This window comes from Netta rufina, assembly GCF_964035555.1.
Source record: "Netta rufina genome assembly, chromosome: 2".
Lineage (NCBI taxonomy): Eukaryota > Metazoa > Chordata > Aves > Anseriformes > Anatidae > Netta > Netta rufina.
The window spans coordinates 135,489,112-135,504,338 of NC_140124.1; the positions used below are offsets into that span (position 1 = coordinate 135,489,112).

The following is a 15,227-nucleotide window of genomic DNA, read 5'->3' on the forward strand; positions in this document are numbered from 1 at the left end:
CTGCTGCAGGTTGCCAGAGCCCCCGAGCTGGGGCTGCCCAGGGATCCGTCCCCGCCTCGCTGCACTTGGTCGTGAAATCCGAGGGAGTTTTCCTTTCCCCTTCACCCCGCTTGTGCTTTCTGTAACACTTCGCTCTTTTCACAGTTTTTTTTTTTTTTTTTTTCATTGCTGTCTTAAAATATAACCTAACTGGTAATTACAATCTTGAGCAATTCTTTTTTTTTTTTCTTTTTTTTTTTTTTTCTTTTTCCTCGAGGGGGAGGGAGAAGGGGGGGGGGAGGCTATTTGCGGCCGGTAATCTTGCAGGAATGTGAAAGAGAGAGGGCAGAAATGAAATCGCCCTTTTCAGAGGAACTTCAGAGACGGGGCTCGGTCCGCTCCCTCTCCCTCCCCCGGTTGTTTTTTGTTTTTGTTTGTGTGTGTGTGTGTGTGTGTGTGTGTGTGTGTTTGTTGATTTTTTTTTTCTTTTTTTTTTTTGTACTTGGGGAATTGCCTTCACCTTCGGAGGGAGGGGAGATGGCCAGATAAAGCCCGGGGGGCGGCGGGAGCAGGGGAAGGGAGACCCGGCGAGGCGCTAGGAGGAGGAGGAGGAGGAGAGGAGGAAGAGAGGAGGAGGAGGAGGAGGAGAGGATGAAGAGGAGAGGAGGAGGAGGTGAGGAGGGGAGGAGGAAGAAGAGGAGGAGGAAGGGAATAGGAGGAGGAGGAGGAGGAGGAAGGGAATAGGAGGAGGAAGGAAAGAGGGGGACCATCGTCCCCCCCGCGGCTCCCGGCTCCCCGCCGCCCCCCTCCTCGCCCTTCCTCGCTCTTCATCCGACGTCTTCCTCGCCCTCCGCCGCCCGGCGCAGCCCCGGCCTCCTGGGCCGCTACCTGCAGCCGCACGACTCGACCACCATGTCCTCGTACTGCTTGTACACCACGTTGTTGCCCGCGTCGATGTAGAGGATGCTGATGGGAGTCAATTTGGTGGGCACGCAGCAGCTGGGCGGCGTGGAGCCGGGGTCCATGGAGTTCATCAGGGTCTGGATGATGGCGTGGTTGGTGGGCTCCAGGTGGGAGCGCAGCGGGAAGTCGCACACCCCCTCGCAGTGGTACGCCTCGTACTCCAGGGGGGCGATGATCCAGTCGTCCCAGCCCAGCTCCTTGAAGTTGACGTGCAGGGGCTTCTTGCTGCAGCGCAGCCTCGCCTTCTTGCCGTGCCTTTTGCCGTGCCGGCTGGCCGAGGCGGTGCGGCGCTGACGGGGCGGCCGGCGGCCGGCGGGGGGCTGCTGAGGAGGAGGAGGAGGAGGAGGAGGAGGTGGGGGAGCCCCCAGCTCTGCCCGCAGCTCCCCGAGGAGGCTCCGCCGCCGGGAGCGGGTGAAGACCACCAGCAGGGCCCTCTCCTGAGGGGGTCTCGTCCCCCTGCCGAAGCCCAGCCCGCGTAGGTCCAGCCAGCGGCGGGGCGGGGGGGAGCCGCGGCCGGGCGAGGCGCGGAGCTCCAGGCAGAGCTGCCGTCGGGGCCGCTCCACCCGCAGGCCCTGGCGCACGTCGAAAACCTCCCAGCCTCCGGGCCCAGCCTCCAGGCTGCGGGAGCCCAGGGGCAGCGGGGAGAGGCAGGGGAAGAGCTGCAGGACGGGGGCGGCCGGAGGGGGCGGAGGGGGCGGCGGGCGGCCGCGGGGGGGGCGGCGGAACAGGCGCAGCTCGGCCCCCACCAGCTCCTCCTTGTCCGAGAGGGTGGACACGTCGAAGAGGTACTTCTGGCGCCTCAGGGGAGCCGGAGAGAGGTCGTCTGCAAGGGGGAGAAAAGAGGATTAAAAGGGAGTGCTCGGGGTGGGGGAGATGAGGGGGGTACGGGGAGGGGGAGGGAGGGAGGGTGGGGAGCCCCAAAACCACCCCGGGGGGACCCCTGGGCTTGAGGTGGCGTCAGGGGGCAGAGGGAAGGATGGGGATGGGGTGGGGATGGGGATGGGGATGGGGATGGGGATGGGGATGGGAAGGGAAGGGAAGGGAAGGGAAGGGAAGGGAAGGGAAGGGAAGGGAAGGGAAGGGAAGGGAAGGGAAGGGAAGGGAAGGGAAGGGAAGGGAAGGGAAGGGAAGGGAAGGGAAGGGAAGGGAAGGGAAGGGAAGGGAAGGGAAGGGAAGGGAAGGGAAGGGAAGGGAAGGGAAGGGAAGGGAAGGGAAGGGAAGGGAAGGGAAGGGAAGGGAAGGGAAGGGAAGGGAAGCAACCAGACAGGAGATCCCATTCCCACACCAGAGGCAGCACATGGCAGCCCCTACTCTACTCAGGCATGGCCTTGGCCCATCAGCCCAGCCAGCATCCACAGTGTGCTTGTATACATATGTCCACATGTACATTTGCACATATATGTTCTTCTTCAAGAGAAAAAAAAAAATAGACTTCTTTTTTGACACATGGGTGTACAAAATGCAGCACAGAAAGCAAACCAGATTCCCCTGAGCTGCTTTCCAATAAAATGTTTACAACCCAGCAAATACAAAAATTCCCAAAGCCCCCGGGTTTCCCCAGAAGCTAGTAAAGCTTGTGTATATTTCAATAGTAAAAGTGTCAGTGGAGCCTCTGTTCAGCAGCCCCTCGCTGCTTTTCCAAGCTCAGCCTGCTCCAGAGGCCGAAAGGGAGCCTAAAGAAATATACAGCCCCTGTTATTTATTGATACCAAAGGTCATCGCTATTCCTAATCAGTGTATTTCACAACCTCGGCTCTACTTGACAGGTCTGGGGGAACCTCCTGGGGGGGCAGGAGGGACAACGGGATGATTTATGGAAACCAAGACCCTTCAGGCATGCCACAGCGATGTAAAAATGAGTGCGGCTCAGCACGCAGGCCAGCAGCGTGGATTTACGCACCGGAGCTGCGTCTTCCCACAGCCACCGAGAGGGAAGAGATGGAGTGTGGGGGCTCCGGTGGGGACGGTGGGGAAGAAACCTGCCCCAGTGGCTGCCCTGGGGAGAGGGAGCCCTGTCGGGGAGGTGCCGGGGGGAGACTGTAAGAAATAACCCCCCGAAAGATGGGGATGCCCCAGGTGATCATTACATCCCCTCTATAGATCCGAAAATGAAATAAAATAAATAAAAACAGCCCTGGGGAGCGGCGCAGAGGGGGGTCAGCCAGAAGGGGGTGTGCACCCCGAGGGCACGACCCTCTCCTCGTCCTCCCCCCAAGCCCCTCTCCTCCTCCCCCTCGCCTGTCGCCCCCCCAGCGCTGCCTGCGCGCACACGGCCGGGGGCACCTGGTGGGCGCAGCGGGGGCTCCTGGCATCGCCGGGCTGCGGCGAAGCTTTCCGCCTCCCCCCTACTTCTCCAGCGACCCCCAGGGAAGCAGAGAAGCCCCTTAACCCTGCCCTCACCCCCGGGGTTAGGATGCGGCCCCCTTACCCCTGCCCTCGCCCCCCGGCGTTAAGACCGGCCACGGCTCCACCTCTGCCGGGGGGGGGGGCAGGTTTGGTTCCCGAGGGAGATGCTCGCCCTCTTTGTTACTCCCCTTTCGGCATGGGGTGGAGAGGGGAGCAGGGGGCTGCTTCCAGCCCCATGTCCCTCCGGAGCCAAATCTCCTCCCCCAGCCCTTTCCCGGGGGAGGGCACAGGTGGCAGCGCGGCGCGGCCCCGCAGGGGGTGTGGGTTAGGCAGCAGGGAAAAGGGGGGACAAACTCCCCTCGGGTCCCTGTTTCTGGGGTTGTGAAGGCTCTGCAGACCCTTTTTGGGGGAGCAAGGGGGGGAACCAGCTCCTCTCTGCGGCTCCCAAAGTTTTCCCCGGGGGGGTGGCCGTGCAAAACGCGCTCTCCACCAGCATCCTCCCAAGCCGCAGCGCAGCCTGGAGGGTTGGGGCGCTCCGGTGGCCCGTCGTGTGGCCCGGTACGATGGGGACAAGGCCACCGGGAGCAGGAAGGTGGCCCAGGGCGAGCGGGGCTGCGAGCCGGGCTCCGGCTGCTGCAGCTCGGCGGTGGAAAAGCCCCGCTGGTTGCGGCGGTCCCGGCTCTTTTGTCAGCGAGGGGCAGGGATCCCGGCTATTTTAAATAAGCGGCTTCGGATCCGATCAGATAAACGCTATTTATTCGCTCTCGTAACCTAATAATTCCAGATGAATACATAATCCTAACCCGGGACTGGCTCGCTCCCAGTGCGGTCGAGAGGGTGGGAAAAAAAAAAAAATCAAAAAAACACAGAGGAGAAAAAAATAATAAGAAGAAAAAAAAAAATCAGGGAGAGAAAGTGGCACCTCGGGAGCCTCCAGGAGCCGGGCAGGGGTGGCTCTGCTTTGGGGACCTTTGTTCCAGCACACAGGACGAGGGAGACGCGGGGACACCCGGGCTGTCCCCATCCCTTTGTGCGTCCCGGGACTCGGCATCTCCGGGTTTCCTCCAAACCAGAGAAGGATTTGGGGTGAACCCCGTGGTTTCCACCACCCTGCTCAAAGCTCTGCCTTCTTCTCGGGCCAGCTGAGGCCGTCCCTATTGTTATTCCCGTTCCCGAATTATTTGGAGAGAGCCGGGCAGGGGGAAGCACACATCGCTGCAAACGCCCCGAGGGGACGTGTTTGTGCTCGCAGCGTTAATTTAGACGAATGTTAGCTGCGTAAGGAGCATTAGCCTTATTTCCACTCGCCGTTGTTTATTTTTGCAGGCCAAGATAAAATATTGGGGGCGGGCGGGGGGGAGAGGGAAGGGAGCAGACTACGCCGGATTTAAGCGTGTGCCACCGGCGGGGGACGGAGCAGAGCCCTCCCCAAAGCTTTGGGACGGGGACAGGGGCAGGGATAGGGGCAAGGACAGGGGCAGGGACACAGGCAGGGGTCGGGGGGGCTGTGCCGAGCCCCCTGCCCGCCCCTTCCCTGGCTTCTGCCTTCTTCGCGGTGCCGGCGTCTCCGTCATCCCCGCAGCGAAACCCCTTTTGGGGCCGCGACGTTTCCTTTAATTCCCCGTGGGAAGCACCTCGGGCTTCCCAGCCCCTCTTTATCGCAGGCAGCCCGGCCTTTGAGGCGAGCCGGGGGTTAAGGAAGGCTACGCCGAGTTTCCCTTTTCATGGCAGATCAGGTACCGGGCTGCCGGCCAACTCATCAGGGCTCGGATCTGAACTTTACATCACTGCAAATTATACCCAAAACCGCATTCGAGAAGAATTTCCCCCGCTTCCCTAATTCTCTTTCGAGCCGTATTTAAACTCGCAAACCAAAAGCACATTTGCCGTTTTCAAAGACCCCTCGCAGCCGCTCGCTCGAAATTAAAGCCCGTGTAATTGGGACGGGCTGCCCCTTGCCTGCGGAGTCGCAACGCTGACAGGTATTTGCTTTCGGAGCCCTGCGAACAAGGGGCTGCGTCTCCATGTGTGGTATTTCCCCTGCTCTCAATTCCCCGGCTCTGAGCGTGTTTCTTTTTTTTTTTTTTTTTTTTTTTTTTTTTTATATTACACCGGCTTGAGGAGATCGAAACGTTTCGTTCGCCTGGCTGGCGAGCAAAAGGGGAAAGACGGACGAATTCCTCGGGTGAGTTCCTAAACCTGCCCAAAGTCGAGCAAACCAACGTGGGGGGGCTGTTTCCAGCCCCAAAACTCGGCGGGGAGGCACACGGCTGCAACCTACCTTCCATCCCCGGCTCGCAGCATCCGTGCCGGGAAGGTTGCCCCGGCATGGGCAGCGGCAGCCCCAATCCCCGGCTCGGTTTCGCCGCTTCCCAGCAGCCGGTCCCGGTCCCCGAGAGCTCCGGGAGGGGCTCCGGAGGGCTCCGGGGAGGGCTCCGGGGGGCTCCGAGCTCCGGGTCCACCCGCCCCGCCGCGGGAGATGCGCTGGGGAGGAGAGGGGCTTCCCCGGGGGGGCTCTGCCTGCCGTAAGAGACACCAACACCCCCCCGTTTGCCACCGTCTCGCCCCCCGAAATATTTCGATCGAGGAGAAATCACGGCGTCTCCCTGCCCCTCCCGGCTTCGTTCGCGTCGCCGGAACGGGACCGAATATCCCCGGGGCTCGGAGCTAAGAAAAGCAGCGAGGGGACGCTTCGGAGGATTATTTCTGGGCGATAGAGCTGGAAGAGCCGGGATTCAGGGAAGGAAAAAAAAAAAATCCAAACAATATCCAGATCTGCCCACAACTAGCAAGGGCTGAAACGTCCCCTCTCGCTCGGAAACCACATTTCAAGCACACAACGAGTCCGGATCGCAGCCTGCCGCGAAATCTCCGGCGCAAGGGAACGAGCATTTCTCCGACCAGCTGCTTTTTTTCTCCAGGACTGCGGAGGGAGGAGGAGAAGGAGGACGGCGAGGCTGCGGGCTGGGGGCTCAGCCGCTGCCCGGGCTTGGCCCGGGGCTGCCCCGGGTTTTCTCGCCTCCGGGTTCCCGGTTAGGGTCAGCCCGGCCCTGGCCACTGGAAATTGAAAAGCCCCAAAGCGGAGAGCTCGATCCCACTGTCCTCAAAAAAAAAATAATAAAAAATAATAATAATAATAAAATCATAATAATCGTCATAATCATCATCATCATAAAAGGGACCTCCTAGCAAGCCCTGCAGGGGGATTTCTGGATTAAAAAATAATAATAATAAAATAAAATAAAAATCGGTTGTAGGATGGGGTTCGAAATGGGCATCTCGACACGCTCGAACCCCCCCTTTCCCTTCGCCGAGCGACCCCGCAGCGCTACCTGTGCCGCGGGCGCTGCGCGTCCCCGCTCCGCCTCTGCCCGAGGAGGATTCCCAAAAGGAAACGAACGCAAACTAAGGAAAAAAAAAAATGAAAAAAAAGATCATCGAAAAAAATATATTTTTCACCGAATTTGCCCCGGTAACGGCTTTAGAGCTCGCTCCTCGCCCGGGCGCACGGCTGGGCTTGGAAGCGGCTGCTCGCTGCCTCGCTGCGGCCGTCTGGTGTGCATTAGTGTTTTTATAAGGGGCTCAAACAAATCGAATACAAGGTCACCAAATAATTAACAGTTGCGAATTCCCTCCTTCCCCATTAAAATACTTCCCCGCTTATATTTCATTTTCCTTCTGCCAACGACAACACTGCCTGGGCAAAAGGCGCTGCGCGGATTGCACTGCGGCGCAGCTCTCGGTCTGCCCAGAAACCCGCTGTTTTGCATCAACATGTTGCACCAGAGGAACTCCGAGAGGGATTTACGCTCTCTCCTTCTGCCCTGCGAACAGCCGGACCACCTCCAGCCCCTGCCCGGGGGCTCCCCCCATCCTCCTCGCCCCCCTCGCTACCCTAAAGGCAGCGCACCCCAAGCCCATCCGATGGAGCCGGCGGAGGAAAAAGGGAGGAAAAAAGGAGACGAGCTCCCGTTGCCGTCCCCCCGTCCCTGCCGGGCGAAAATCCCGCTGCTCCGGGAGCCTTTCGGCCCCAAAAAGGGGGAGGCGAGACGAAACCCCGGCAGCCACCCCCCCACCACCCGCGGGTGCCGCTTCTCCAGGGACACCCCGTTGAAAATCGCGCATCCCTCGCACGATTTGCTTTTCGGTTTGTTCCGAGCCGTGCCGCCGTTCGTGCTCCTTGTGGCTTTGCTTGTTTAGGGCTGCCTTCTCCAGCTCCCTCCGCTCTCCTCTTTTTTTTCTCCCCCCCCCCCTCTTTTTTTTTTTTCCTGCCTGGTGGAGCCCTTGCAGCTCCTAATTGTCCTGCCTTGCCGTGGAGCGCCAATGCTGGGGGTCCTGAGGCCAGCGAGAGCACCATCTGCGTTTTAATGAGTTACTTCATGTGCCAACAGTAATTTTCCTACATTCAGCTAGGTCCTGTCTGATCTTGCGACCGTAACAAGGGGGAGCGAGTGGGGGGCGGGAGGGGGTGGAGAAGGGGGAATCGCAAATCCTCTCCCCCCCCCCCATCCCTTTTTGCACTCTATCGCTGGGAAAAAAAAAAAAGCATATATATATGTATGTATATATGGCAGTGGTGCGGCTCTCGAGCTAGCCTGAAAGGGATCCTATTAGCTCCAGGGGGAAGGAAAGAAAGAAGTCGATAGCAGGGTGCGATGGCTGGGGCCGGGCAGGGCCGTCCCAGGGTGTGAACCCCATCGGGGAGCGATGCTGTGCGGCCAAAACCGCCCCCCTATTCGGCTGCATCCCCCCCAAATCCTGCCCGTAAGGTAGGGCCACGGCCGTAGGTAAAGCGCAGCCCGTCTAATTGGGTCCATTTGGGCGGCTAGATTGTCTGCAAATGAATCGACAGCAAGTTTTTCCCCCAACCACCACCCCCTCTGCTTTCCCCCAGCAAAGGCTGCTCATCAGCAGCACCACCGCAGCTCGCCAATTAAGCGGGCTAGGAGCCCACGGGGAGGTGGGCAGCAAACCAGCTCCCACTTCAGAGGAACGGAAGCTTCTCTTGAAGTTTTTTTGGTGATGTGCCATTGGCTGGTCCGCTTCATTACGGGAGACTAGACAATATTTGATATGTTATGACATGAACACTCAATTAGATCACTGAGTTGAAATACTCCAATCAGTGGCTTGATGCTAAGCAACCCTCTGAAGGTCCAGCAGAAGGTCACAGCCTGTGACACATCAAATCAAAATCAATGGGGGAAAAGTGAGGCTTTCCCTTAATCAAACCGGGACTTCTGTTAGCAAATCACTTCCCCCGGAGTACAATCTCCCATGCAGCAAGATGAGCTAAATTTGTTAAATTAACTGTCTTTCTTCGGCTTAGCAAGAATAGGATGATCGCGAACGGGGCTTTATCTCCCCCGATTTTCCTGCGGGGGAAAAGCGGCCGAGGCCGTTCTTTTAAGGCTGAGCTTTCGAAACCCTGTGCCTGGGAAGTCCCCATCCCGCACCCCCTTTTTTTAAAGACCTTCATGGGACGAAGGCGGAAAGCAAATCCCTCCTGTCCCCTGTCCCTTGTCCCTTGTCCCCTGTCCCTAGGAGCCGTCTGGGCACCGCGGGGGCACCGTCCTGCGCCCCCAGCCCCGACGGCGCCCCCGGCCCCGGCACCCAAGGGGCACCGAGGGACACCCAAGCACCCGAGCCGGGGGGGGGACACACGGGGACAAGGACGGGGACAGAGCTGGCCCCTGCAGAGGGTGTAGGGGAGGAGAGGATGAAGGGTCGAAGAAGGATCCGGGTTGGTTTTGGGGCTGCTGCAGCTCCGGGGAGCCGTGGGGTTTGCGCGGTGCCGTGTTTGGTCCCCAAAATCGAGGGGTCCCGGCGAGTCCCGGGGGATGCCAGGAGGGGGCTGCGGGGTCTTCAGGATGGGGAGAAGGAAAAGACGCACGACCTTCGTTAAGAACCTCTTAATGAGTCTGTCATTAACGGCCCGCAAACCGGCATGGTGCGAATTAATAAATACCTAAATAAATCAATAACTATTCGGGGGGCATTTTGAGGGAAGGGAATTTCTGTTTTCCCCCGGACCCACACGCAACCTGCGCCCGCTGCCCTGAGTCCGAGCCATCAAAGAGCGAGGGGAAAGCAGAGCGAGGCCCCCCCCCGGGGCTGCGGGTCGCGGAGGGGTCCCGGGAGCCCAGCGGCATCGCTGCTGCCTTGGGGACAGCGGGGTCAAGGCCTGGGACACGGCTGTCCCCGTCCCCTCCCCGTCCTACCTGCGCCTCTCCCTCCGAGGGGCTCCCCCCGAGGGGCGCAGCCCGTGCCCCGGGGGAGCCGAGGGCCGGGTCCCCCTCATCCACGGCCACCCCCGGGGCTGTCCCCACATCCAGGACTTTTAAAGGAAGGGGGATGCGGCCCCAAACAGGCGACAGCCCGCGGCTGAGCCCCGCTCCGCCCGCCCCGTCGGGGCACGTCGGGGCCCGGCACTACCTGGGCTCGGGGCGGCCCCAGGCAAACGCCGCAGCCCGGCCCCGGCGCTTCCCGGGGCTCTTCCAGGTAAATCCCGATAAAGCAGGGCGGCTTTAGGCAGCAAATGTTTGCCCTCGGTCAGTTTGAACTTTCTATTTGCCTTAGAGCTGGAGCGATAAGGGAGAGAGATCTTTTCTTTGGCAGAAGGAAATAAACCAGAAGAGCTTTTTTTTTTTTTTTTTTTTTTTTTTCTTTCATTTTTTGTCAAGGTTTCATTTACACCCGTGCAGATCGGGGGCTGCTTTTTCCCTGCCCCCGAGCCGATTTGGGGACGACCACGCGCGGCTCCCCACACGCAGCTCCGCGATTCGCGCTGCGGGCCGCTTTGCTTTAAAATAAAAGCACGAGTTCCCCAAAGACACCGAGGGGGAGGAAAATAAAAAGAAGGAAAGGAAAGAAGAAGGAGAGAAAAGAAAAGCGTAACAACAAAAAATAAAGCACGCTGCGGGGAGATGGGGGAGTATTGGGGGGGTCGGCGCTTACCTTGTCCCCTATCCACGAAACTAGTGATGGTGTTGGCGGACTTGGACGACTGGAAAAAGCTGGCGTTGATGCCCAGCTTCTCGGCGATGGAGTAGGTCCTGAAGAGGGACAGCATGTACTCGTGGGGCTCCGCCCTGGGGGGCGCCCGGCCCCCGGGCTGTCCCCCCTGCCTCTGCCGGCTCTCCCGGGGGGACCGCGGCGCCCTGCGGCCCCTGCCGCCCTTGGCGAGCTCCTCGGCGGCGGGGAGGGAGGCCGGCAGGCAGCACGGTAAATCCCAGAGGAGGCCGGCGAGCAAGGCGGCGGAGAGCAGGGCCCGGCTCGCATTCATAGCGATCGGGGCGGCGGGGCGGCGGCCCGACGTGAGGCTCCGGCGGCCCGACGTGCGGCGGGGACTGCGCGGCCGAGCGGCGCCGAGCGGGGAACTGCACCCGGGCGGGCCCGGCCCGGCTCGGCCCGCCCCGCCCCGACGCCGCCCGGACCGCCCCGCCGCCCCCGGACCGCCCCGTGGGGCGGGCTGGGTGCCCCGGCCGGCCGGCGGCGGGGGGCCGAGGAGGGGCGATGTGGGGCCAAGGGGGGCCAAGGGTGCGTGAAGGGGTCGGGGAGAGGAAGGGGAGACGCGGGAGGGGAGGGCTGATGGGGACACACGGGGGTGCGGGGCACCTGCGGGGGGTGGGGGGGGAGGTCTGAGCCAGCCCAGGGTCACGTCGTAAGTGACAGTCACAGGTAGTGGAAGGAGGTGTGGGGAGCTGGGGTCGGCCTCTTCTCACAGATAATGCCCTAGGACTAGAGGGAATGGCCTCAAGTTGCACCAGGGGAGGTTCAGGGTGGAAATGAGGAGACATTTCTGTCAGAAGGAGCAGCCAGGCACTGGGACGGGGTGCCCAGGGAGGTGGTGGAGTCACCGTCCCTGGGGGTGCTCAAGGAGAGGTTGGACGTGGTGCTTGGGGACACAGCTCAGTGGGTGACATTGGTGGTAAGACCAGCTGATCTTGAAGGTCTCTTCCAACCCTAATGTGTCTATGGTTCTGTGCTGTCTTTCTCTTACAATCTGTCTGAGAGGGAACCACCCCAAGAGGAGGCTGGGGCCCAGGAATGGCAGCACGGGACCAGCAGCACCTGCGGGATCAGCGGGGCAGTCAGGGCAGCCCGCTCCTTGCAGGGCCCAGGTCCCTCCTGCACTGTCAGAAGGATTCACCCACCCAGATCCGTGTGGCTTTTCAGAAAATTGCGTCCCCTGTTGTAAGACTTGTCTATCCAAATGATTACATCCATCCACCTCCAGGGTTCACAGCCCTGGACAAAGAGGACAAATTTGCGCAATCCCCTCTCTCCTGCTCCCTCCTTGCTTCTTCCCAACTCCTCCTTGTTATCCTGCCTGAACCACAGCACGCAGCCACAAGCCATCCTCCTCTGCCTCCCCACATTGCTCTGCCTCATGCTGAGCTCCTCTGCTCTCCTCTCTTCCCCCGTTGTCCTCTGTTCTGCATTTCTTCCATGAGGATGGTGAGGAGGGCATTCAAAGCCTACAAGGCTCAGGTCCCAAGTCACCAAGACATCTCCACTGGGGAACAAAACCACTCTGGGGCAGCCCCACTGGGCTGGTGCTGGTCCCTGCCAGCCTGCGCTCTCCCAGCCAGCTCCTGGTCTTGCTCCAAGCTGTAGTTTGTGCCAGGGGCTGCCCCCAACCAGCACTCTGGATGGGACCACATGGATGCGGGACACCCCTTATCACTTGGGTTAGAGGGGGCCAGTCCTTGGCTTGGCTTCTGTCTTGTCTTTCACTTCCCATGCCCATCCCCTGGCTTCACGTCTCCCCTTATGTTCATTCCCTTTCCCTTTAATCTGCTGCTTTCTGCTCCCCTCCCCTCAGCCCCGCTGCTCTGGTGCCTCACTTTTGTTCCTTCTGCTCCCCTTCGCCGTTCCCATCCTTTCTGTTCCATGCTGAGCGTTTGGGCTATTTTTTCTGGCCGTGACCCACTTTCTGCTGGAGCCTTATCGCTACTTTTTTTTGTTGTTTTGTTTCCTCCTGCCCCTTTTGTGCCCTCCTCACCCTTTCCACGCTCCTCTCTGCTATCTCCCATCAGCTGCCCAGCTCCGGTTTCTTCTCTGCCAACTTCTGCCCAACCTGAGTCCCCCGGGGCCCATTCTTTTCTGTCGTGCTGCATTTCATTGTCCTATTTTCCCTTTTCTGATATTGTTCCGCTTCCCACATCCCCTCCTTGTGGTGCCCAGCGCTGCTGCTGCTGCACGGCTGCCCTTTCCCACTCCCACCCCGCTGTTTTCCAGGGTCCCCCTGCAGCTCCCCGCGTGCCTGTTCCCTTCCTCCCTTTGTCTCTCAGTCCCTCTCTCCCCTTCCCTCTTTGTTCTCCACTTTTTCCTCCATCGGCCTCCTCTCCTCCCGAGGGAAGGTGGTTTCATACTAATGTGGAGCTGCAAGGGTCGAGTGGTCCCCAGAGCACCCCTCACCACGCTGACTTCATTTCTACCTGCTGCTTTCGTGCTTTTTGTGCACTCTCTGAAATCGACTCGGACGGCTGCTCTCCACCCCCATTTGTGTATCACGGGCCCGATTTGAAGCCCCTTGCACTCCACAGGGGTCTTTCCATGGCTTGGGTCACCTCTCGGTGCTCGGGCTGTCGTGAAACCAGCACCCCAACAAAGTAAGCAGGTAGCAGAAAGAGCAGAATAAACCAACCCGTGCTGCCCCTCGGCCTGTTTATGGCAGCGTCAGGCCCCGTCCTATTGACATGACCGAAGACAATGCCATTGTTCAAGAGCATGCAGTTAATTGTCACGACAGCGAGCTAAGTGAAGGACGGAGCGCAAGGAACTGAGAAGACGCGGCGTGTCACGGCCCCATCGGCGCGAGGGACTCGCAAGTCCCCAAATGCCTGGAGAAGTTTGGGGTCATTCTGGGGAGGAGAAAATTGGGAGGCTCAGGGCCCACGCACCAAGGCGGCGGCCCCGGGGCTCGCGGCTCGGCACACGGCACGATGCCGGCAGCAGCAACAATGAGAGCAGGGAAAGAAGAATAGCCGCGGCCAGAAAAGAATAATAGCATTTTTATTTTTTATTTAAATGGTTTCCTTTCCGGTTTTCTCAACAATAAAAGTTGGCCGGGCTTCAGGTTATAATTGCATTATAAATATTTTGTAACAATTTTCTGTTTGATATACATTTCTCCAAGCTGAAGCAATTTGGGGAAGCTTTCTAAACCGCAGTTTTAAAAGCTGTTTCCTGAATTTCCTTGCACAAGGACACACAATTTTCACATGTTTCAAATTTCTTGCTTTCTGTCAATTTTTCTATTCTGGAAAAAAGGATCACCAGAGGCAAAATCTGAAAACCAGGAGACAGCTAAAAGCAAATATAATTTATTTTTTTTTCCCCTGAAAACTTAATAGAAATTTATCTCATAATTATCAGTAAGGGAGCAGCTTTTGGGGGCTGGTGTAAGAGGTGGAAATTCATCCCTGCACAAGTGGTCAAGCGATGGCCTAAGCAACACTCAGTGCATCTCTATTTTGTGGGCTCTTGGAAGATCTACAAAAGGTGTGCGAGTGGCATTTGTACAGTGCTGATCAGTTTGCAGGCAGTCCCTCTTCCTCTCTTTTATTATTTTTTAATGTTTTTTTTTCAGCTAGATTGTGGTTGATTTTAACACGAACGACCGCATCGCGTGCTTTTATTTCTGCGACCCCAAATCATCCTCTATTAGGATGACTAGCAAATAATATGGGCTTCCTCCTCCTTTACCACAAATAGCACTTAAGGGCTGTGTTCAAATCACATAATCAGGGGGCAGGGATTCCTACGGGCATGGCAGGCAGCATAACATTTTTCTGAAACGCCCGTGTGGTCCATATGTGCTGATTTCCAGCCTTACACCAGCCCCCACACGCCGCGGCTTTGGGAACGGGACTTGTCTTCCAAAGGCTCCAGGTCTGGGGCATCAGGCTCTCGTCGCTTTCATCTACAACATATTTAGCATCTCTGCTTCCTTGCTGCAGCACTCCCGAAAATGTTGTTGTGCAGTGCCCTGTACTAGCAGGAATATTTGTTTTCGGGAGGTGATTTTGACCCAGAAGTTGCTTCCACTTCCCAGAGCGACCTTCCTCCTTCCAGCTCCTCTCCCTCTCCCTCTCCCTGCCTGATCCCAGCTCACAGCATCCTCAAAGACACAGCCCCAAGCTGCCTTCTCTTGGCCCACCACATTAGCCAAATTTTGTGTTTTCGCTTGATACAGCAAACCATCATTTTTTCTTTTTCTCGGCGTGCATGTTTCAGCCGGCACACTTTGAAAACTGCTACATAAACCTCAAAAACCTAAGCAGACCAAGAATTTTAACCATCAAAACAACAGCATGAGAACCAAAAGGAGGTGAAAATAGGCAGAGCACGCCCGGATAAATAGAGTTGCTTTAGAAAATCCTGCACCAGCCTCTTGTTGCGGCCCGGCAAGGAAAGCAGCTTCGCTCTCGGCCACCCCGTATGGGATGCGCGGCTCCCCCAGGGAAGCCCCACACTCTCTGTGGGCACTTGTGCAGTCCCCCAGGCAGGCAAGGACTTTCATGTTGCTGCTCATTTCGCTTCTGTCTTTGCCGGTCGGTCTTTTCACAAGAAAAGTCAAAGTCGGGGAAAGTAACGGGGCTAACCCTATGCGACAACTGTTGCTCTCCGCAGCGTTTTATTTTGCCATGAACCAGTGGCAACGTCGCTTCCCTGCAAGCTCCCCGCATTTTTGTCACTGTCCTAGATTGGAACCACATTGTCTCCTGCTCACAGTTAAAAACTTAATATATGGGCATGAAAGCGGAGCCACTCCTGCATTCTTGGAGCATCGAAACACATCCTGACATCGGGGAAACAAACTGCGGCACGAGAAAGTGGGGATGTTTGTAATATCAGAGTGGTTCTCATTTCATCCGCCCTGGCGTAGAAAATTAAAATTATGTAGGAAATTGTCTTTCCTGTTTAGGATC

At 58.2% G+C, this 15,227-nt stretch overlaps 1 protein-coding gene across 1 annotated transcript; it reads right to left on the minus strand.

The window, feature by feature from the left end:
* Positions 1 to 863: 863 nt before the first annotated feature.
* On the minus strand, positions 864 to 10,573 carry GDF6 (growth differentiation factor 6; the record flags this gene model as incomplete). Its single annotated transcript, XM_084306623.1, has 2 exons — positions 864 to 1,765; positions 10,246 to 10,573. The coding sequence occupies 2 exons, from the start codon at positions 10,571 to 10,573 to the stop codon at positions 864 to 866; spliced, it is 1,230 nt and encodes a 409-aa protein (XP_084162749.1).
* Positions 10,574 to 15,227: the final 4,654 nt, after the last annotated feature.